This window comes from Chelonoidis abingdonii, chromosome 6 (assembly GCF_003597395.2).
Source record: "Chelonoidis abingdonii isolate Lonesome George chromosome 6, CheloAbing_2.0, whole genome shotgun sequence".
NCBI lineage: Eukaryota > Metazoa > Chordata > Testudines > Testudinidae > Chelonoidis > Chelonoidis abingdonii.
The window spans coordinates 34986005-35011131 of record NC_133774.1 but is presented as its reverse complement, the minus strand read 5'-3'; the positions used below and the strand labels follow the sequence as shown (position 1 = coordinate 35011131).

The following is a 25127-nucleotide window of genomic DNA, read 5'->3' as shown; positions in this document are numbered from 1 at the left end:
AAAGAGAGAGATAGACTTAGTAATACAATGAGGTTGGGGCAGTAGGAGCGGGGTGAACAGTGGGGAAGTAGGGATAAAAAGAGAGAGAGAGATAGAGAAAGGCCCGTGGTAGGCAATGAGGTTGGGGGATGGGGGAAAGAGGAGCACGTGAGCAGAGGGAGGTTAAACTGCAGGAGACAGAGAGGGCAGAAGGCTGAGTTTAAAACAGTGACTGGGGAAGCTCAGGGCGGGGGGGGGGCAAGCGGGAAGACAGACTTACCACAATTATACAGAACACAGCAAAAATCTTATCTATGATCGTAACTACCAAGACTAGCACAAATTAGCAAGTAACAGAACACAGTGCAACAATTTTTTAAAACGCTAACTTACAGAGGCACAATACAAACAATTCTCTAAACCTAACTTAACCACAGCTATGCAAATGAAATTACAACTTATCTAACTCAGAACGCTGATTCTAATAGGTGCACTTAGCAGCGGGGGGGGGGGGGGGGGGGGGAGGGGGGGGGAGGGGCTGCAAGCTGGCAGCCAGGATGCAGCTCCAAGGAAGCCAAGGGGTGGGCTGCAGGCAGTGGATACAGCTTGAAAGCAGAGAGCCCCGAGGCAAAGCCCACAGGAGCAGAGCTTAGCAGCGGCAGAAACTTATTTTTAACGGCAAAGTGCCGCAGAGTTTAGGAGAGGTTTAAGACACAGACCAGGTTTAGCTTGAGTCTGTGTGCTGGGGACACAGAGCCAGCAGCTAAAACAATAAATAAAAGTATAGAAAGTTTCACAGAGGATTCTTACCAGCCCCAAAGAGCAGAAAACATAGAGACAGGAACAGCAGTAGCATCGGAGGATGGAGAGAGGACTCGATTCGTTTTCAGTAATCAGGAGATCTCCAGGCACAAATTCGTTGTTCATGGGAGGGGAGTTTAAAAACGGGGGTACGCTCAAAAAAAACGAGAGCGGAGAGAGGGCCCCCCAAAGACCGCTAGCTGATCAGCCAGGTGGCAAAGCAAGGACCTTCTCTGGGGTCTGATCAGAAAATGTCTGGTTTTAAAGGCAAACTTAGACAGTTTCCCACCACTACTTTGATTGGCTCCTCTTGATACAGGGGAAGGAGAGGAGGCAGGGAAAACCTGCAGGTGAGCACAGAGACATGCATTGGCAGAGTCCTGTGCAATAGGTGACTCAAAAGCACATGAGGCTATGACTCATGCCCAGGATCTTAAAACACAATAGGTCTTGCAGCTCTGGACATTGCCTACCCTACACCAAGCCCAGGTTTAACAAGGTGATAACAGGACTAACCCTTTGAACAGGGCAGTGGTCCCACTTAGCACAAGTGGCCATCCCTTTGAGAAGGGCAATGGCTCTTAATAAACAACTTAAGGGGCCCTCCTTGAGAAGGGCAGTGGCGCCTGGTAAACACACTTCACATTTTACATTTATACCACTGTGACACACTTTTACCTAGAGTTGTTGGATATTTAACACATTTTTCCCATAACTGTTAGTTGGTTATATGCTGCTATAACACACCCTTTACATAAGAAATTGTTAACTACCTGTTACATTTATATTTCAGTGTTAATCGATTACCAACTGTATTGTACCCCACTATCGAAACCCCCTATACTATTTACTGAAAGAAACTCCTCCCCAATCGTCTACCTTAACAAACCCCATACCCCTCACTATTGAATTTTCCCTGTTTTTTGCATTTTCTTAATAAAGTTTATTTTGCACCCCACCAGTGCAGTAGTTGTCCCCCAAGATCCCCTACCTGCTGGCAGGGACAACTATGATAGCCAGTAGTCTCAGCAAACCAGTGACCTAATGTTGTCAAGTTTTGATAGGCATCACAACAAAACAGAATTTTAAAGGTGGATAATGATGTAGTTTTGCAGATTAAAGGCAGTATAGGAGAAAGCACAAAGGACTAAAAGATTACCTTAATGTTTTTTTACCCAGATACTGTAAAATGCAAAAAGTTAGCAGCAGTGTCAACTGCTGCCCAAGCGATCTACGTTAAAAGCATTCTGAAAATCAACATACAGTATGTCCACAGTATCTATTGTAAAATGCTGTAGTATTGCTCGGAGAATCTCCAGTTAAGTAAGATTTCCTCTTCTTCAAAGTACAGTAAGCCTATATTTAATAAAGCTGCATTTTGCCAAATGTGTCTCCTTTCAATTCACAATAGCTTCTAAGACAAATTCCAGAAATTATATCACACTGATTTGCCTCTAACTTTGCAGTATACTCATGCTTTGTTTTCAAGAAGTTATACCACCATATATTTTTTAGGTTTTTTTTTTTGGATCTGCTGGAAGAATGATCCAAACTTTTAAGGGTGTGCTAAAACTCTTATTGCTCTGTCCTTTATATAACAGCACCCTAGACAATATGAGATATTTGAAAAAGTTTAACTTTTCATGATCATTTTCCACATATGGGTACATATTTCTATTTTATGCTGCAGTGTCACCACTGTTTAATATACTCCATACTATGCTTTCTTTAATCAAACTCAAATTACAGTTTCACTACTTTCCAAGCCAGGGAAATGAAGGAAGGTAAACTGGTTACAAGCTGACAAGGCTAAATGATGCTTGCTGGTAGGGCAAGCTTCTAGAGAAGTGGACTGGGATGGTTTCAAGAATTGGTTACTGAAAGTATATGCATGCCAAAATGGCTCACATGCTAAGAATCCTATTGATCCATCATTAATTCTGGATTCTCATATAGTAAAAATCACTATGGGCCATCACTACCATCTATGGATGGCCAACAGGTTGCCACTATTACTCCCCTTTGTTGTAGTCATCCATCTGTTATTTCAAGTCTGGACAGTTGTAAAGTGCTGTACATCTGAAGACCTCTTAAAAGTCACAGCAGGTGAGGGATGCAACTGTCTACCTCCTGACTGGAGTAAGTGCTTACATTTTTGCACTGGCTTCCCATTCACTTACATGTACAATTACTTTAAATGCCAGTTCTCTGAAATCCTGTCTACAGAAGGAAACTGACCCATTGTTGATAGTTTTCAGTAACAAGTTCTTCTAAACTGATTCCAAGAAAACAGCTTAACTGATCATATATAGACAGGGCAAAGCCATTTCAGCATAGTCGCTGAAATGTCAATAGCATAGCCACATACAGGATTTTGTCACTACAAGCACCACTGCAAGTAGCTGGTCATGCTTGTAACATATCTCACTGTCTACGTACAAAAAAAGAAAAAAAAACATAAAAAGCGTTCACAGCATAATTGCAATTGTAAGCAACGCTTTGCACTGCTGTATCCCGCAGCAGGTCACTGCGCTCCATAACAGAAGGCATTTGTGCAGCACCTGTAGCTTGTGCAGCACCTATGGTCCACCTAGCAGAGACTCTTGCCACATCTCCTGTATTTTTACTCCTTGTTTTGTGCGCTACTGTAACTTATGTACAGTTATGAGTTCTCTCTTTAACGGTATAAAGTATGCAATATTACAGATTTTCTTGTTCAAAAATATTTTATGCAATACTGATGTCAACCAGTCTTATCCACTGAAAAAAGCTTTATGAAAATTTTGGTACAGCACCTCTTCAACTGTGGACAGCTACTTCCACAGAACTGTGCTTTGCTGGAAACTATGCAATAGGTACCCACTATACAATGGTAGTATGCCAAATGGTCTAGACCGTATTTGGACCTCCCATGAGGGCAGGGGACTGGACTCGATGACCTCTAGACATCCCTTCCCATTCTAGAATCTATGAAATGGAAGGCCTGCTTGGGGCAGACACGCTAAACAGGCTTACAAACTTCATTTGTACTGTTGTAAGTTGCAATAGTGGAATTTTTTAATTTATGTAATACTAATCATACTTTCTGCAATGATGCTCAAACTACGTTGTCCCGTCTATATTTGCAGTTACATTGTTTTAAGCATCACTTGAGGGAGATCCATTGCTAAAAGACCTTGTCAGTAACAGCCCTGGGTCTCAGAACCGTTCTCTCACTGCCATTTATCCTAGCAGTTGAGAAGAAATGGAATGCCCTTGCTGTAAACTTATTGGGTAAAACGCCAGGCCTTTGGAATTAAACCATGCTGGTGACCCTGAGTTTGACCACAGATTCAGGATATGATGCAACACCCCTGATTTTGTTTAGCTTTGTTTATTTTATATATACTTTTTGTTTTGTTTTGGCTTTGGTTATTCATTGAAGATACCTTAACATCTGGACTACACAGGAAATGAAAGTGATAATCAATGACAGGGGTATTAGAGCATCATCACTTCTTGAAGGTTACAGCGGATCACAAACTAAATGCGTGTCAAAATGTAATACTGTTGGGAAAAAAAATGAACATCATTCTGAAATGTATTAGCAGAAGTGTTGTAATCAAGATACGAAATGTAATTTTTCCTCTCTACTCAGCACTGATAAGACGTCAACTGGAGTACTGCATCCAGTTCTGGGAACCACACTTTGCGATGTGGACAAATTGGAAAAAGAGCAACAAAAATGATTAAAATTCTAGAAAACATGACCTATGAGTAAGGCCCTACCAAATTCAGAGCCGTGAAAAAAGAAAGCATCACGGACCATGAAATCTGGTCTCCCCCATGAAATCTTGTCTTTTGCGTACTTTTACCCTATACTATACAGATTTCATGGAGACCACCAGTGTTTCTCAAACTGGGGGTCCCAACTCTAAAGGGGGGGGGGTCGCAAAAGTTATTGTAGGAAGGTCATGGTATTGCCAAAGTTATTTCGGCACTGACTTCAGAATTGGGTGGTCAGAGAGCGGCGGCTGCTGGCTAGATGCCAGCTCTGCAGGCAGCACCCTGCCAGCAGCAGCGCAGAAGTAATGGTATGGTATTGCCATCCATACTTCTGCACTACTGCTGGTGGCAACACTGCTTTCAGAGCTGGGCTCCCACCCAGCAGTTGCTGCTCTCTGGCTGCCTAGCATTGAAGGGAGCACAGCCACCAGCAGCAGCGCAGAAGTAAGGGTGGCAATATTGTGACACCCTACAATAACCTTGTAACCCCTCCCCCCCCCAAAGCATGCTTTTGGGTCAGGACCCCTATAATTACAACACCATGAAATTTCAGATTTAAAATATCTGAAATCATGAAATTTATTATTTTAAAAATACTATGACTGTGAATTTGGTAGGGTTCTACCTTGGAGGAAAGATTGAAAAAACTGGATTTGTTTAGTTTGGAGAAGAGAAGACTGAGGGGCGGAGATGACAGTTTTCAAGTACGTATAAGGACATTATAAAGAGGAGGGCGATAAATTGTTCTCCTTTGCCACTGAGGACAAGACAAGAAGTAATGGGGCTTAAATTGCAGCAAGGGAGATTTAGGTTAGAAATTAGAAAAAAGTTCCTAACTGCAAGGGTAGTTAAGCACTGGAACAAATTACCTAGGGAGATTGCAGAATCTCCATCATTGTCTAACCTGTTCTTAAAAACCTCCAAACACCTGCCAAGGATGGTCCAGATAATACTACGTCGTGCCTCGTGTGCATTGAGCTAGACTATACAACCTAATAAGGTCCCTTCCAGTCCTACATTTCTATGATAAAAGTAATTCCATCCTCAGACTGCAGTATAGTTATAAAGCACTTTTAATTTTCTTCTTGTGGATTATCATCAAAATGCCTTACTGACATTACAGCCACACGTATGTAGATCAGCAATACCTATAGTAATGTTACATTTTCCCTACTAGATATTATCATACATGCAACTGATCTACTGAGAAAGATGTGCCAGATGTATGGACTGTGGTTGTGACAAAGCGAGGGATTTTCTTATTTTTTCAATGGTCTGCATACAAAGTGTGTGGGACTTGGTTTCCCTATGTGTTGCTTGTTTAAGGAGGTGGTGGGAGAGGGGGTTTGTTGTTCCATAGGACCAGTGGTGACCTCGCCTAGCAGTCGAGACCCTGGATAACAGCCTGGAGATTGGGTACCCTAGTGACTGATCACCAGGAAGCCCACCCCAGCTTGGAAGTCAGCTGATTCAGGTCAGTGGGAGGACAATGGGCTGAGGAGAGAGTACTCCGTGACCTGACCAGACGGTTCCAGCCAGTGGGGAAACAAAGGATGGAAGAGAGAGGGCCCAGGTGGCCTGTTTATCTGGGATCGAAGACAAAGGACAGAGGAGGGGCTGTTGAGGGAGGTGATATAAAATGGTCAGCTGAAAGAAGGGGGCTTCTGGACTGCAGAGAGAGAGAGTGAGCAACCAGAGCCCACCTGGATGGGGGAAAGACCTAGATGAACTGTGTTGAGGGTTGCTAGGCCCTAGGGCTTTGACAACTTCCTGTGTTGTCTTCAGATGTTCAATAAACCCTTCTGTTTTATGCTGGCTGAGAGTCACTGCAGCCTAGAGATCGGGGTTGCATTATTCCCTCTGGGTATGAAGGTCTTGGCGGTTCAGAGCGAGGGGACTCCCTGAGGGGGCCCACAGCAGGAGACAGGCACGCTGAAAGTTCAGGGAACTGCGGATCCAGGAGGCGCTGAAGCACAAGGTTTAAACCCCAGAGAGAGTGTGAACCCTCGAGAAGGGCTGTGACACTGAAGGGGGTTCCTCCCAGGGACCGTATGGAGCCGAGAGAGAGCATGATCCTGGGAGTCTGTGACACTGGTTATGACAAAATTGGGAGGGGGGGGGTGGAATAAAGAGTTCAACTCATATTGCACAGTTTGGTTTAATGAGCTCTGATGAGGAGATATCTACACATGCAGTAAATACAAAACTTTTCCAGGAAGAAAAAAGTATCAATTTCTGCAATGTAATTTAACTATATAATTAAGTGTGTGGTTTCGTTATGCTTAGCATTAATTTTTGAAAAAATTAACAGAAAATTAAGTCTCTGAAAAGTGATTTGCTGATAAATAAGGGATTTAATTCTAATTTACGACTGAGTTAATGTATGATTTAATAAAAATGAAGTCATGTCAACAACCAAAATTAAGTTATTTACATAGCAACCTAATCTACATCAAACATTCACTTGAAACCGCTCCTTGTTTATAAACATGAACTATTAAAGGCCTGTTATTTTTATTCAGGTGTGTGTTTTTCTGAAATGGTTTCTACATTGACTCCATTACAAACAAATCTAATTCAGACTGTAATCAAGTCTACAGACACAATAGTTGAAAAGTTTCATAGTATTACAAAAATTAATCTCAAGCCCTGTATGAGCACAGAAGAAAAATATTCCAGTAAAATCCACAAATAAATTGTAAACAAACAACTGTATTTGGTTAGACCTATTACCATAGTACTGGGAAGAACTGGACAAAATGAACATTTAACCATCTTATTTACTATTTAAAGGGCTGCCAGATTAATACTGTATTTACAGAATCAATCAGGGATTACATTATCAAATTTGAAAGTATTGTACATAACACCAAAAAAAGTCCACAAAATGTATAAATTGAACCTGACCCCTTTGTAGTCAAAGATACACGTAACTACAATACAAATTACCACTCCAGTGTTAAATCTTTAGATTAGGGAATAGTGTTACAATAATTATATGAAATGCAATTCATAAGACAATTATTAAATCCAGGAAAAACAGGAACATGAGTATTTAGGCAGCATTCAGTGACTATTTATCCATATACTGAAAATATTGTATTTAAGTTTCTATACATAAAATGGCACATGCTGCACAACAAGTTACACATTTGTCCAACTGAATAACCAGATCTGTCAAAATAGAGAAAAAAAATCTTAGTTCTAGTTTATAAGCTTTAGTGTTATGTTTATTATTTTTGAAAATGAGATTCAGATAAAATGATTAAGGGTACTGAAATGTATTTACAGATAATCTGAACAGTTATCTGTTGACATAGAAAAGGAAAGAATGACCCATATTTATATTGTGGAAACTGTGGGAAATAAAGTTTCAAAAAGATGTTTAGAAGCTTTAAAATGTCTCAGTACTGAAGTTACTATTACACATTTTCAATTTAGATAAAAAAAATTCAAGTATTTCTTTTTATTCCCAAAAAGTTAAGATGTTTTTGTACGCCTGAAGGTAAATACAATATGAACCATCTATTACGGGATTTTTTTAAAAATTAAGATTCAAAAGTGGTAAGAAAGCCAATGAAAAACATGCTTTTGCTATGAAACATTCCCACCAGAAGTCCTGGAAGTCTTACAAAACTTATGCTATTGTATATTGTAAGCATAAGTATCAGGTTGCATCTAAAGTAACGGACCACACATTGCAAAATTTATAAGAGAAGGTTGCCAAAATTCTAATCTGCTACTGATTAGGAGAAGAATGCTATGCATTTGTTCCTAGTTGTAATCTAACCCTCATGCATATTCAAAAGCTGAGTATAGGTACAAAGTAACACTAACTTTGCATCGTTCTTTAGACTATTTCTTCAGCACTGTAGAACCCAGTAAAGTTAATTTTAGGAAGCAGTGGCAAATTCTGTGTGATTTCACTAAAAAGGCAAATGTATGGCTTTCAAAAATAGCACTTTAATTACAAAAATAGAGTTCTCACTGTTTCTTGACCACAAAATAAACACCAAGGTAGTTTCATAATTTTATATTGTTTAATATTTGTAACCATGAATTTCTTTCACATACAGATTTCCTTATGGCTCACTAATATTCCCACTTTAAAATGTATGAGAGATTTTTGCTTTGTAGTTTACATTTATATGGCTTTCCTACAAGAGCATGAAATACCATACTGAATGCCTATTGTGTAGAAATAACCCTGAAGGCAGTATCATAGCAGTGTGCAGTAGAAAACCCTTACCAATTTTTCATCAACTGTGATGAGTTGCGTGTCTTGAGCTTGGTCGTGTGCCAGCCGCCATGTGGAAGTGCTCAGTGACCTGCAGTGCAAGACTTGAAGTTAAAAAATGATTCATGCAATGAGAAAATAGAGGCAGACAAATCTTACATAAACAAGTTACTTTATCAATATCCATCTTGTAAAAAAAAAAAAAAAAATGGAGAGGGAGAGATGAGGGCACAAAAATCCTTTTTCTCCCCAATTAGTTCTGTCTGCTGAGTTTTTGGCAGACTCCCACTTAGCAGTTCACAACAGGCTGCACTTTATGTCAGCCTAAAGGCTCTTGTCACAGAGAGACTGCCAGTGGCAAGGACTGTACTGCTCTATATGAATGTACAGTAGTTGGTTTGTCACGAACAGACAAAAACACAAAGCTGCTGCAAGTATTCAGAACTCTGATCCCTAAATGATGGCATCAGAGGAAAACAATCTTAATTCTATCCCAATGGCATAAGCTAGTTGTACTGTTTAATAACAGGATATTAAACAAACAAACTCACTCCTCTTAACTGATAAGTCAGATACAAATTCTGTCTTTATGACTAGGTACAGCTTATTTTGATTCATTTCTACCTCAACTGTTGATGTGTTTAGTAACTTCCGAACATTTTGGTTAACCTTATAGCACAATTAGTAAAACCCATAACATTAAGTATGGGCAAAACTATGAAGCCAATCCTGCTCCCAGTTAATTCAGTGATGGTTTTGCCATTAATTTTTATGGAGATACTGGGAGCAGGATTGGGCCCTACAAAAGCAGTTGATCCCTTGGCAAAACAATGCAATAGCAAGTGAAAGAACAGTTTTCTCTGCTAACTCATAGTGTGCTTCATGTTTAATTCGGGTTGCTTTAAACAAATGACGCATTAAAGTGTGAAAATACAGAAGTACAAAAAAGAGTGGACCATACTACTGTAGTTTTCGATTATCCTTCGGAGGTTATATAATTCAGAAAGCTTGACACACTTCATAATGCAAATTAAATTTGTGAGAGTTTTGTTTATGAGGTGTCATGGCTGACTTGCTGGTGATTTATTGGCACATCTTTTATCAGTACATTACACAATTTTTGAAAGCCAACCATGCGATATGAGTACATTCTGAAATCCAAATTTTTCACAAACAGAATGACAGCATATTCAGATTTTTTTTTTAAAAAAAAAATACTATCTAAGCCAAAAATAGAAGCCAACAACTATGTACATTTGTTTAGTAGGCTACAATACAAAATACAGTTTAAGACCTATGAGTTTTCATACAAGCATTCAGGAACAAATTTGAAAAGCACGTCTTATAATGATGTAAAATGCTTTGAAGGTACAGAGTCCAAATGGCTATTACAAATTCATCTATTCCCAAAATTTAGTAATAAACCAGCTTTACTGCACTTTGCAACATCAACTAAATTAATTCCTCCATTTTAGAGAAAATAGTCCAATTGACATTTAAAGTAACTGAAAAAGTTATTTTATCAATGCTGACAAAGTTCTAGCTATTATTGCTTGGAAGAGTTTGCAAGCACAGTGCACAGGTCAAGCCACAACTATTTTATGCAAAGTTATAATTGGAATTAGTAGGATCCAACTCCATTTGTCCAGGAAAACAACAACATTCCAAGAGGTTATGTTACTATTATTTCAAGCTCAACACAATTCTACTTCAGTTGTGTATTCCCATTGGTCTATGTTTAATGTGCATTAATGCAGTTCATATTTAACTATATTAAATTTGATTTGCCAAAAAAGCAGTTTGCCATCAATTACAAAACAAATTCCTTCTTTTATTATTTTTCCTTTTTCATGATAATGCAGCCTTCTTAAGTACAAAAATTCTTGCATCATCCCACTTGACCACGTGAACTTATAATTCTTGCTTGATCTGACAGATTTCCTCTGTGGCAGCACTGGAATAAGAGAGACCAATTGTTCTGGGTGACTTCAGCATAAATGCAGATGACGAACCTTCTTAATTAGCTTAAGATCTCTTGGCTATAATGACAACTGTGTGTGTCTCAGGTAGCTTCTGGCTCAGTTCCAGCAGGTGGCTGAACTCTGGATCTTGTTTTTGGGACTGACAATGGTGGAGGGGTGAAAGAAATGGGATATGCCTTTGTAGACTGACCATTATCCATCTCTGTTTTGTTGGCTGAAGCACTCACTTCTGTTAAGCTTTCTTGATGATCTGACCTTGCAGGCTTACTGGACTGCCTTTTGTAATGTGCCTGTACAGTGCCTAGCCAAATGATGTTCTGATCTATCACTGGGGTTCCTAGATACTACTGCAGTACGAATAATAAACTATAATCCACTGGGTTTCAGAGGGCTCAAAGGAAATTGGCAGACTAGTAAAAGAATGGCTTACTGGGACCTTTTAATGATATTTCATCCTTTACCCATGAACACAACCTTCTCTGGTTCCATCTTACACAATAGTATTTTTTTTTTCAGATGAAGCAAAAGGAAATACGGGTGGAGTGGCTGGGGGGGGGGGAGTCTTGTCTCAAATAGGAATAAATGAAACTAAAGAGCTTATATGGATATCTTCACCTTCACAATATCAATCAGCCGAACGGTCCAGGAAATGAACGCCCCCTCAGGTTAAATGAAAGCTGTTTACATCCAGAAAGTCAAAGAATTTTCAAGCTATTTTAACAATAGATCACATAGATCAGACTGATCTGTTTGTCTGCATGGTAGGAAAGGTAATGCCTGGAAGAGAGTGGGGAAGTGTCAGTACACAGCCTGGGTTTCACTGTTGCTGCTTCCTGAGGTTCTTGGAGTGCTAGGAATGTGGAGACTAAGGCTTTGTCTACACTTACAGTTTTGCAGCGCTGGCGTTACAGCTGTGGTCGTACAGCTGTGTACGGCCAGCGCTGCAGTGTGTCCACACTGACAGCGACCAGCACTGCAGTGTGTCCACACTTGCACCAGTTGCAGCGCTGTTGTGAGTGGTGCATTGTGGGCAGCTATCCCACAGAGCACCTCGTCCCATTTTGTCGCTGTGGGAAGGGGACGGAAGGGTGCGGGTCATTCCGCTTCCTGTTCCAACGACCGTGATGCCGGGGAATCGGACCCCATGCTAAGGTGCGGGGGCCCTCTTTTTTTAAAAAAAAAAACAAACAAAAAAAAAAACAAACAAACTTACCCCGTCCCAGCTGCGGTCTGCTCCATGGTCCCGCTCCTTTGAGTGAGGCGCCGGGGGAGCGGCGGCATGGCCCCGCTCTCCCAGCTAGAGCTCCAGCCGGGCGGCGGGGCTTGCGGCGCTCCGGCCGGGGCTCCAGCCATGAGAGTGGGGCGGTGGGGCTTTGTCGCGCTCCGGCCAGGAGAACAGAGTCGGCGGAGCTTGCCGCGCTCCGGCCAGAGCACGGCAAGCCCCGCAACCCTGGCTGGAGCTCCGGCCAGAGCACGGCAAGCCCCGCGACCCCGGCTGGAGCTCCGGCCAGAGCACGGCAAGCCCGCGCGACCCCGGCTGGAGCTCCGGCCAGAGCACGGCAAGCCCCGCGACCCCGGCTGGAGCTCGCGGCAGAGCACGGCAGCCCCGCGACCCCGGCTGGGAGCTCCGGCCAGAGCACGGCAAGCCCCCGCACCCCGCGGCTGGAGCTCCGCGCCCTTTAAATAGCCCCCCTGAGCCTGGGGCAGTGAGGGAGGTATTTAAAAGTCCTGGGGCTCAGCTGCCTCTGCCACCCCAGTCCTTCAAATAGCCGCTGGAGCCCGCCTCCCTCTTGCATTCCCACAGCGCTCCCGCGGCTATTTAAAGGTCCCCAGAGTAGAAGGGAGTTGGGGGCTACTTAAAGGGCTGGGGTTCCAGTTGCCTCTGCTGCACCCGCATGACCTGCCCACACCAGTCCAGCCCCCTCTGCCTGCAGCCAGCTCTGCACCCGTGCCACAGCCACCTCTGCCAAACACCCTGTCTTGTCTCCAGCCAAACCCCTGCCACACACCCTGCCCAAAGCCAGCCAGCCCCCCCCACTGCTGCCCGCACCAGCTCTGCACATTCTGCCCAGCCGCACCCCTGCCCTGTTTCCAGTCAACCCCTGCTGCACCCACTGCCTGAGCCAGCCGCCCCACACCCCTTGTCTCCAACCAGCCCCACATCCCTGCTGCCTGCCTGCAGCCAGACCCTACCTCCAGTCAGCCCTGCCCTGCCTTCAGCCAGCCCCATGTCCACTGCTGCCCTGCTGTTTCCAGGGCATTACCCTGCAGGGAGCAGCTGGAACCAACACATGTGCACACCCCAGGGAGTGGCGGGGACCCACACATGTGAAAACAGCAGTCATTAATAACCAATCAAGCAATATATGATGCAATGTATATAATTTTATTATTCATATAGTTATGGAAAGTAAATAATACATGAAAGAAATGAGAGGCTTTTTTCCCCACTTTTTTTTAAGTCATCCTGCTGATCTGTGCTTCTCTGGTAGTCAATTTCTTTCTCTTGGCAGCCTTCTCTTTATCTTGGCAGCCTGTTCTTTTTCATGGTTTCCTTATCCCTCCAGTCTTGCAACTTTTTATTTTCTGTGGAATACAGATCCTAACTGCTTTCACCATCTCTTCTTAGTCTTCCTTGGTTTTTTCTTAAGCTTTGCTGTCTTTCAGAAGTCTGCACCGATGGAGCAGTATTCAAGGTCACTTAAAAAAAAAAAAAAAAACAGAGATAACTGTTAATACAGAGCCTGCATTGTTTTAAAGAGGTTTTGTAGCATCATTTACACATTCTGAGCATAGCATAGAGAGGCCGCAGCTGCAGATAGAGATGGCGAGTTTCCCCACACGCGGCTCACAGTGGAAAGTGGGGGCTGCCTACGTGTGCTCACCTGGGAGGGGTGGGGTGAGGGTTGCTTCCTCTGGAAGCATGGCGTTTCTGTGGCTTGTGGAAAGCAAAGAGCAGCTACAGGTAATACCACTGAACCCTACACCCACATCTGCCACAGCAGCTACTCTCAGAGCCATCTTGCACACACAGCTCACCTGGAAGGGAGGGGTTGCTTCACTCTGGAAGCCATGGGGTTTCTGTGGCTTTGTGGAAAGCAAAGAGAAGTATAGGGAAAAATAACACTGAACCCTACACCCACATCTGCCACAGCAACTACTCTCAGAGCCATCTTGCACACATAGCTCACCTGGGAAGGGGTGGGGGTTGCTTCACTGTGGAAGCCTGGGTTTCTGTGGCTTGTGGAAAGCAAGAGCAGCTACAGGGAAATAACACTGAACCCTACACCCACATCTGCCCCCAGCAGTTACTCTCAGAGCCATCTTGCACACGCAGCTCACCTGGGAAGGGGTGGGGGTTGCCTTCATCTGGAAGCCATGGGGTTTCTGTGGCTTGTGGAAAGCAAAGAGCAGCTACAGGGAAATAAACACTGAACCCTGCACCCACATCTGCCACAGCAGCTACTCTCAGAGCCATCTTGCACATGCAGCTCACCTGGGAAGGGGTGGGGGTTGCTTCACTCTGGAAGCCATGGGGTTTCTGTGGCTTGTGGAAAGCAAGAGCAGCTACAGGGAAATAATGGGTTATTCCACATTCGCATGCTTGCAGGCAGCCATAGCCCCTGCTCCCAAACATTTGCATCCTTATATATAAAAGCTTTCTTACCAGGAACAGGCTCTCTTGCTGGTTCCTCAACTCAAAGTCCCAGCAGCTGCGACCTGGCTAGCTTCTTCCCTAGCTGGAAAATAGCTCCTGCCTGCATGACTCCTGGGAGTCTCCAAACACCTCAGTAGCCTCCTCTCGGTGTCCTCTACAACCTCCCCCTCCTCTCCAGGCTCTGAGCCCAGGGCAGGGGAGTGCGAAGTGATGACCAGAGAGGCTGAAGAGGAATGCTGGGATAAGTCCTAATACCCTGGAGGCCAATAAAAACGCTGGTGAGTGTCCACACCTGATGAGCAGCGCTGCATCACCAGCGCTGGTCTCGCTATACCGGAAGCAGACCCAGGTGTACAGCCAGCGCTGCAAACAGGGAGTTGCAGCGCTGGCTGAGCTTTTAAGTGTAGACACCTGCTAAGTTGCAGCGCTGTAACCCCCTCACCAGCGCTGCAACTTGCAAGTGTAGACAAGGCCTAAGACATGCTAGTCAGATCCAGGTCTCTCTTGGCTGGTGAAGGACAGTGGGGAGATAATAAAACCATAAGTGGAATAGATTTTTTTACTACTCCCTGCAGAAGAGCAAGATATCAGCTCTGCTTAAAAGGCTATTTGACCCTTGCTCAAGAAACCATTTTGATGCTGACAATAGTCCAATTTCACTCTGTTTTGAAACTGACATACCAGGAGAAGTTTAAAATGGTTTAGCAAGGCAACTACAGCATTGTCTGTGGTCCTGCAATCTCTGATCCCACACATCTTCAAATGTGGTATAGTACACAGAAGGCCGTGGTTTTTTTGGTTGAGGGTCATCTTATGATGATGAAAATCATACACCCATGGCAAATTTTGAGATGCATTAGCCATTTTTTAATATCAACTGGCCATGATGTGCAGATAATACACCTGTGGACACTGCAGAAGAAGATCAGTTACTGAAGTTTCTCAGTTCTGTTCATTCTGAATGCTATCAGGAAGAGAGAGTGATAGGTTCCCCCTGGGAACTGGGGTACCACTGAGCCCTCTGACCCACCAGCCTAGGCTCCTCAGACTGTGCTGCTGTGACAAGCTGCAGACCTGCTCCCGGTCTTACACGTCCACTAGCATGCACACAGGTAGGGACACACCCAGCTGCAGTTACATGCAGGCTCTCGGACTAGCCACTGCACAAACCAACCAACAGTAGACAGGCTAAAGCCACAGTAACTCTCAGCTTCCTAGGCACGCACCCGCTCTAGAGCATAAACCCAAAATTATACTGTCTTGCGCTGCACAAGGAACTGCACGGTGTAAGCTCATAGAGTCCCCACCCTGCAATGTGGAGAGGAATATGCAACAGTCTCTCTGAGCTAAGATTCCCAAGCATCTCACTCCAACTCACTGGTTTAGATAAAGCAAAAACAAATTTATTAACCTCAAAAGATACATTTTAATTGATTATAAATGACAGCAAACAGATCAAAGCATATTACCTAGCAAAAAACACAAACTAGTCTAAGATACTAGAAAGACAGGCTATGAATTAGCAAATTCTCACCCTGGCTGATCATACTAGTAGGCTGCAGATTCTTAAGGGACAAACTGCACTTGCTTTACAGCTTGGAATCCCCAGGTCTTTCAAACACAGGCTAGAAATCCCTTTAGTCTGGGTCCAGCACTTCCTTCAATTCAGTCTTTGTTCCGCAAGTGTATCCAGGATTGTTCTTGTGTGGGGAGTGATGTCACTCCTTGCCTTATATAGCTTTAGCATATGGCGGAACCCTTTGTTTCAAAACTTGATTCCCAGTCCGGTTTGTGGAAAAATACTGACTCCCAAGACGGAGTCCAGAGACATATGGTCTGGTCACATGACCTTGCATACCTGAGTTATAGCAGCCATTACTTACAGGCTGTCTAGAACATTCACAGGAAGGTTAAGTTCTTCCAGGGTCCATTGTCTTTGGCTTCTTCACTGTTGTACCAGAAAGGCTAGATGTGGGTGTCACCCAGAGTAAGCATGATTGAAATGCAGATACATAGTCAATATTCCTAATTTAGATACAAAAAGGATACATGCATATCAATAGGATAATCATATTCAGCAAACCACAACTTTTCCAATGACACCTCACATGATCTGTCTTGTACAAAATACATCATAATTATATCATAATCATATAATATCACTGTGTAGAATATGGGGTGTAGAGTTACAGAGAGTTTTCAGCAATTACTCTTCTGTTCAAATGCTCCCATCTATTAGGTCAGAAAGAAACTGTATAGGAGTTGGAGAACAATTTTGTGGCCAATAGAGTGCTGCCCACAGAGCACTCCTGAGGAGCAAAAGAAAAATAACTTTGCAACAAAGCATTGTATTTTGAAATGGGAATAAAGATTCACTACAGAGAAAAAAACAGAAAAATGTTTAACTGAACTAGCTGTACCTGCTAGAAACAGAAGTACTGAGTGTGTTCAAACAACCCTATGTGGTAAAAATATTATAAGTCCTTTGTTTATTTTTACATTCATCAACTGCAAGAAGGAATTATATCAACTGCTGGTATATAGGAAAAGAAGTTAGAAGACCACTGAAAACTCATGAGCTCAGTATTCATTCTATTTTAATCTTTGATTTAAAATAACTTTTTACTTCACTTTAATAAGACATGCATACTAGTCTAGGTATGCTTTGGCTTAGATAAATAATTCTTTTAATTCAATAGCATTTTGATCATGAAGCACTAGCAGAAATCTATTGTTCTTGAGATCAGTGGATAATCAAGACAAACTGAAGTTTTACTTTAAAAGGTGGCTCTAAAAATGGCATAATGGATGCCAAAGTTTATTCTTTTAATTTGCATATCAAATATTCTCAAGTTTCTTTTATACTACTACAATTTTCCCACTTTTACAAATATTGCTAATGTGTGTTCATTCTATATTAGATCTTTATAATTTCCATGTTAGTTTCTTTACTCTTTCAGAGTTGTTACAAATTTAGTGCCAAATGACATTTGATCATGAGTTTTCACCAAATTGTTCAGAGTAAATGCAATTCCTTGCTTTTAAGTTTATGTTTAGGAAATTATGAGTAGTTAAATGTTAGCTCATTTTTAAATGAAGTTTTGGTCTTGGAATTTCTAAGGATTTTTCCTCTCTGAAAAATTCACACAGACACCCAATCATTTTTTCTTTGTGTAGGTAAATAAAGACTAAAAAAAAAAAAAATGGAACAGACAGATCACCAGTGCATTAAGTTAAAAAGGAGTGGCTGGCACTGGCCAAGCTAACAAAGCTACCCATGGAGAAGATCTCTCATACTTGAAGGCTCTTTAATCTAGCAGAAAAATATATATGAGATTGAATGGCTGGAAATTGAAACTACACAATTTCAAATTTGCATTATGGTGTAAGATTTTATCAGTGAGAGTAATCAATCACTCAGTCACCGAGGGTAATCCACATCAAGAAATCTGGTGAAATCTCTTGAAAGTACTTGAAGTCTTTAAATTAAGACTGTCTCTCTAAGAGATATGCTCTAATGCAACCACATGTTAATCCATTTGATGCAGAAATTACTAGGGGGAAAGGAGGGCAGGAAATTGATAGCTTGTGTTATGTAAGAGGTAAGACTATGTGATCACAATGGTCTTTTGTGGCCATACAAATGTATGATACGAGAACAAAAGGACAAAAACAAAAAAATCCAATAAGCCCTGTTTACCTCTGTTGTGGACATGGCTCATGAATCTTTAGGATGTTTTCACTCAGAACTAATGGCAGATCAACCTGCAAAACTCCTAGTGTTTGAGGAATATATCGCCTGGAGTTCGATATTTTTTTTTCTTTTCTATACTATAAACTAAATGTAAGCCAAATAAAGCATATTCCAAGTCTATTCCTCACAGATGTTAAGGGTGTCAGTTACTACAGAGGACAATTCCCCACAACCCAGTTATTTGCATTCAAAATCCAAACCTTTTGACAATGTTTACTTAAGTTTGGCTGACAGTTCTGGGCTCTCTTTAGGGAATGAGAGAGAAAAGTGCGCAAAGACAATTCCACGAGGTCCAGAAACTATGAACTCTCAGCCCAGAAGAGAGCTACTGGAATTACGCATTCCTTTCTTCAGGAGTGGAAGGAGTAAAATAGGCAGACTGACTACTTTTGAAACAGTATATTCAGAGCCACTGCCTAATAGGTCAGGAATAAACTCTTGTTCTATCATTTCAGTCTGCTTACAAAAAGATCCCAGTTTTGCTATGGACAAAAAGACTCCACTGAGTTCACCTCTTGTCTACTTATCCAGTTGTGCTGTGCTGATTTTTGCTATGCAGACCCCAAGAAGAGGTTACACTTGTTTGCCTGTATAGCAAACAGGTTGAAGTTACACCTGTTTTTGTAAGAGAAAGATGAGCTAGTCAAATAGCTTGGATCTCTAGCCAGTTTCTGCTTCTTTTCATGACTATCTTCCCTGTACTAAGGATTTACAGCCAAACAGACTGGCAATCACACCGATCATAAGCCTATATGTTTCTTCAATCAGATGACCTCTTTGAATCTGTTCTTGTTTGCTACCAGGCTAGGGAACACTCTGGGAGCTCTTTATATGAAATAGGGTTGAAAATGAGCATCCAAGAGAAGAGATAGCTGGAACCTGAAGTAGAAGCATATGGAGTCTCTCGTGTCAGTAGGATACATGATACTAGCACATCTTTCAGGCTTAACAACTTTTTGAACTACAGAAGCTATTGACTGATTTTTATCTTTATGGGAAATTCACTTGTGGGACTTGGTATTGATTTTGATTCTACAGTATTTGATAATTTGTGTAGGAGTAACCTGACTATTCAAAGTTCATGATCATCGCAACAAGTTTTGGTCTGATTTTCAAAGGTGTCAAATACCAAAAAAATCTCACTGAACTGATCTCACAGGGTGCTACTTGTACTCAGAGCTTCAAAAATTTCTCCCCCTTTCAACTTTTTATTATCCTCAGGTTCATTCCCCTCAAAATACAGGCACATCTGAGCCTTCCTCATAAAAAACAAACAAAAAAACCAAAGCACAATCTTGACTCTGCGTGCCTCTACTACACCATCTCCCTATCCTACTTCACTTCCAAAGTAACAAAACATGCTGTCTAAAAACACTCCTGAAGTTTCCCTTTTCGAGTTCCATCTTTCATCTCCTCCACTGAAACTGCTCTCACTCAATTATTGGATGCACTTCTTGGCCAAACCTCTACGCTGCTCCATCCACATGTTCCTTGACCTGTTGGTGGCTTTTGACTCTATTGACCAGCCTTGCTTCTTTAAAAATTACGCCCTCTGTTGGTTTTTATGGCTTCATCCTTGCATGGCTTTTCCTTCCCTCTCCTATTGATCTTTCGGTGTTTCTTTTTGCAGGTCACCTGCCTTCCCCCTTTCTTCTCTTGAGTGGCATCATCCAAGATGTGGTCCTTGTCCTCACACTATCCATTCCACCCTCATTTTTGTGTTTATCTGTCTGGTGCAGGGACAGTCTTTGTTTCACTTATTTGTACAGTGCAGAGTCTAAATGAGCCCTGATCCATGAACAGAGCCTCTAGATATCACTGCAATATAAAATATTTACACAAAATAAACAGACTAATAATTGGCCCAGTAAATTAATTTTCAAATGTGGACTCCACATTAAAAATATTACAGGAGACAGCTGGAAAGCTATCCCAAAATTGCAATAGTTCAGGGTACTCAAACTTTATTCATAAAGGTGAACTATATAACCACATGATTTATCTCCCAGACTTCCTTCACATTTGCAATCACGTAACTTTTGTGACATATCTATTTGCTTATGTAAAATAAACAAATAAATAAATAAATAAAATGTTTTTGCTCCTTTTATTGCAATTTAGCAGCTGGAAATATGAAGCAGCCAGCACCAGGTGACCTGCCACTCTCCATGGAATACTTGTGATCTCCAGACCATAGCAGTTTGGGAACCTTTACTATGGACCATTGGCATTATCTTTTATTTCCAGATTAGCTAAAGAGCCTTCTAAATTTAATTGGTAAAAGTGACAACGTAACCATCTGTCTGACATAAACCTGCTGCTAACTCTAGTGGTTTAACTCTTCCAGAAGATCTGAGAATTCTCTCAAGAACTTCTGTTTTCACTTCAAATTATGTCAAAAGGGTAGGTATCCTACATGAGCACTGTACAGATTCTTGGCAACATAGCATAAAGAGACCAATTTTAAACAAGGTTTTAAGAAGCCAGAGGTCTGCAAGCAATAATATGCCTGCCCTTTTATGCACAAAAGGGTAGGTGTCTACCATTTATATACACAAGCATTGTAACTATGTTCTCAAATGTACATGGATAAAACCACTGCTCACTGACACTTTGGTGCAAAATGTTCAGTTCTCAGTTCTGTCCCACACTAGATAGTTTCCCAAGCATACGGTGTCTATTATTGCCTGGCAATGTAGCTGCTTTTAACATCACACATGAAGACCAACAGTTAAAGTGACACTAATCAAAACTTCGGTCTTTAGAGGTCATCAAACCCTTGGTTTTTCAAAGGACAAAACCAAATGATCAACTAATCAGGCACATTTCTTATTGCAAAGAGGGTCTATTCCCTTTTGCAACTGCTTCATGTACAAGTTTGCTTAGCGAAGTCATAAATGGTGTACTGCACTGGTTTCTATTAATTCACATATTCTATTTCCTCCATTTGACATTTGCTAGGATCTGGGACAGAGTCCCTCCTGATCTTCTATTAGGACTGCTGTGAGGGGGATCCAAGCCTATATGCTCTGAATCCTCTGGGATGCGTTAAGCTTTCAGAGCCTCAACAAAGCTCAGCCACTGCCCCATGTTAAGATCCCTAGGCACATTCTCACGACACAGACTTCTGTCTGACACTCCCCTCTGAGGGCATGGCTACACTGGAGAGCTGCAGCGCTGGTGGTGGGTTTACTGCGCTGCAACTTACTTTTGTGTCCACATTTGCAAGGCACAGCCAGCACTGCAACTCCCTGGCTGCAGCGCTGGCTGCACACCTGGTCTGCTTGGGGTGTAACGATTGCAGCGCTGGTGATGCCGCACTGCTCGTCAAATGTGGCCACCAAAAGCGCTTTTATTGGCCTCCAGGGTATTAGGAGGTATCCCAGAATACCTTTTCAGCAAGTCTGCTCATCAGTTCGCACTCTACTGCTCTGGCCTCAGGTGACCTGCCCTTTAAATGCCCTGGGAATTTTAAAAATCCCCTTCCTGTTTGCTCAGCCAGATGTGGACTGCAATCAATCAATCAATCAGTAACCATGCCTCCACGTGCCAAACGAGCCCTAGCATGGAGCACTGGCGAGTTGCTGGACCTCATCAGTGTTTTTGGTGAGGAAGCTGTGCAGTCACAGCTGCGCTCCAGCCATAGGAATTATGATACCTATGGGCAGATATCAAAGTCCAAAATGGGACAAGGTGCTCTGTGGGATAGCTGCCCACAATGCACCACTCCCAACAGCACTGCAAATGCTGCAAATGTGGCCACACTGACAGCTACCAGCACTGCAGTGTGGCCACACTGCAGCACTGTCCCTACACAGCTGTACGAACACAGCTGTAACTCCCAGCACTGCACACCTCCAAGTGTACCCATACCCTGAGAGTTAGGATCTGCTCTCCAGTTGCCTAGCCCTTCTGAATGGAGCACTGATCCTTCAAACTTCCCAGTACTTAAACACACCTCTCTTCCAAACTCCACCCCAAACTCTAAACTTTTGGTTTGGAGTTTAATTCTCTCAAGAGAATGCAGTAGTTTGTGAAGGATATACATAAACACTTTGCGAGGTCTAACAGTTTTATGCTGTTTTATACTTATGTAAAGCAAAGGACAGTACAAATCATACAAAACAACGAATGCTAAACACATGTGATTGCCTCAATTTCCTCATCACTCCAGGGCATTCTTTGAGCCTGAGGTCCGAGCCCCTTGGATTGTCCAGTCAGAGGCCATCTGGGCTCAGGAAAGCAGTCAGGGCCCCCAGTACCATGATACTTCTACATGCTGGATGGTCTCTCCCACCTGGACTGCAGAACTGACCCCGAGAAGATCAGCTTCTATCCTTTTAAAACCTTCATCTTCATGTCAGGTGACACTCTGGCCAGTCCCCCCATATCAGCATGAACCCCTGTCAGATGACTGCTGCTGAGGTGACTTCCCCCCGTTAAGCCAGTTCTTCTGGGAAGGAACCGGTCTTATTCAAAGTGAATAGATTTCCAGTGACTAGATAATTCCACCAGCCTTTGTAATTTTCAACCCACCTGGGAGGCAAACAAATCATGGAGACAGCAAAAGGCTACATATTCAAAATGAAGTTTGCAGCCTCACAGACACACAGTGTACATAATCTAACATGGAACACATCAGTTGTACAGATATAGCCCCAATTCACCACAGACATAACAAGTAGTACTATAATGTGAGTATCACTCTTACGTCAATCAGCAACCAAGTGGAAAGATACAGAATCACTCAAACATTAACAAGTTAAAGCAGCAAAGAGTCCTGTGGCACCTTATAGACTAACGGACGTTTTGGAGCATGAGCTTTCGTGGGTGAATACCCACTTCGTTGGATGCAATGTATTCACCCACAAAAGCTCATGTTCCAAAACGTCTGTTAGTCTATAAGGTGCCACAGGACTCTTTGCTGCTTTTACAGATCCAGACTAACACGGCTACCCCTCTGATAATTAACAAGTTAGACACTTAAATTCAGAAATATTGTTTGACATGCATAATAAGATCCACTGCCTATATTATGAGCCCTCAGCTAGGATTAAGCTATTTAAGTCCTTGCTTATTTTGATTTGCTTCAACTTATCTTAACTCCTACTTAGCTTTTCATATTGAAAAGTGTGCAGTCCTTAAATCCTGTTGGATGTCTTTTTTGGATTAAATTTTAAATGCTGATCCTAATTGTAATATGTAGTTTGTTTAAAATTTAATTTTACAACATTTTTTGAAACCGACTTATCATGTGATAGAGGTTCAGCTTCTCCATTTCACCTGCACAGGAAGTGAGAGTGCCCATTAGGGAGTCATTTCAAATTTCCTAATCCTAACCAAGCAGTAGCTCTAATTTACACCATTGGTGTAAGGTCCCACACCAACCTTATACCTGTGGAAAATAAGGCATAGCAGCGCTCCTCATTCCCAACATGACCACTTTCCCTCTTTACATCAGGGAAGTAGGAGCCAACTCTGCTGATACCATCACCATCCGAGAGTTCTGCTATTAAGGAGAACTCTCTGCTGATCATTCCTGGCTAGTTTAAATCCACTTTGTGCCATTCAAGATCAAGAAATGCCAAGTGGAGTTACCAGACCTGAGCTTTGCCTCAGATTTGTTAAATATAGAAAAACATGTTACATTTTATAAATATTTTAGCTAAATTTTGCATGAAAATTAAGCAAGGCATTTGGTCTAAACACTAGTCTTGAAAATGTGTTATTTTTAATCAGATTTTAAGATTCAACTAACTGATTTTAGGTGATACTAAGAAGACTACGTATTAACAAATGCATAGTAACACAACTCCATTTCTTTTTTTGCATTTAAATACACAACCAAAAAAGTTAAAAACTTACACATTTGGGAAGACTGATACAGACACTGAAGTAATAGAGACTTATCTAAAAAAATTAAGGAAAATGTAAAGAAGCCATGGTTAGAAGAGGTCAAATTACTGTGCTTGCCTGGCTGGTACACAGAATGACCACATGCAGAATAGTCATACTCCTCTGATCTAATCAATAAGGTAAGACTCAATTCACTCGGATCTAATCAATAAGGTAAGACTGAATTAAGTAAAAAAAATTGCTACTTAACCACTATGTGGGAGACATCCGACTGATCTTTTAGCACTGCCTTTTGGTCAATGGTTGGAGGTATGTTGAAGAAAATTTGATGTTTCGAAAGGGGAAAATTGAATCATAATAGGAAGACAGAGGAAAGCCTGAAATCAAACCCCATGTCTCATTCATCATATAATAGTAGGGGTTTTGAAAGCACTTATGAAAAAGCATGTATTCTGATCAAGCGTAAAGGGAGTTTTAAGAAGACCAATCCTGAATAACAGTAGGTACTACAACAAATAAAATTCAAAACAGAACCCTTGAATACACAGAACAGAAAGTTACTCTTGGGAACCTTGCATAGAAAGGGACAAAGCAGAAATAATCTAAGAAAAAGCTAGACAAAGGATGTGAATGTGAAACACAGTTATACATTAAACCAATATAACTCACCAAGCAGTATTTATTGTATATGCGCTCAAAAGCTCCAGGATGGTGCATTTTATATTCTAAAAGTAAAATAATATATAGCTAGAAATATATTATGATTAAGAAGTAGATTCAAAACAAACTAGGGCATTTTTTCATGCAGGATATAGATGTTATGATATAATAACATTATTAGTAAACATCCAGTTTATGGATCTAAAAATTCTCCCTCTCTCCATATATATTATATATATATATATATATATATATATAAAAAGAAAAATAAATAGAGTGACTGGATAGTGTAGTGGTTAAGAGCGCCGCCCTTTGATACGAGAGACCGGGGTTCAAATCCCGGTTGGTACCCAACTTTCCAGTAGGGGCCCTTGGGCAAAAGACCCCCTAACGCTTCACCTGCCTACCTCAAAATATGAGAGTGACACGAACTAG

At 41.8% G+C, this 25127-nt stretch overlaps 1 protein-coding gene across 2 annotated transcripts in view; it reads right to left on the bottom strand.

The window, feature by feature from the left end:
• The window catches only part of NDUFS4 (NADH:ubiquinone oxidoreductase subunit S4), a 66884-nt gene that overhangs the window by 24604 nt on the left and 17153 nt on the right, over window positions 1–25127 (bottom strand). The window contains exon 2 of one of the 2 annotated variants that reach the window (XM_032798924.2): window positions 8795–8873. The exons of the other annotated variant lie outside the window; for it this stretch is intronic. Within the exon in view, the coding sequence (XP_032654815.1) occupies window positions 8795–8873 (79 nt within the window). The remainder of the gene's footprint in view (window positions 1–8794; window positions 8874–25127) is intronic. 2 annotated transcript variants of the gene reach the window in all.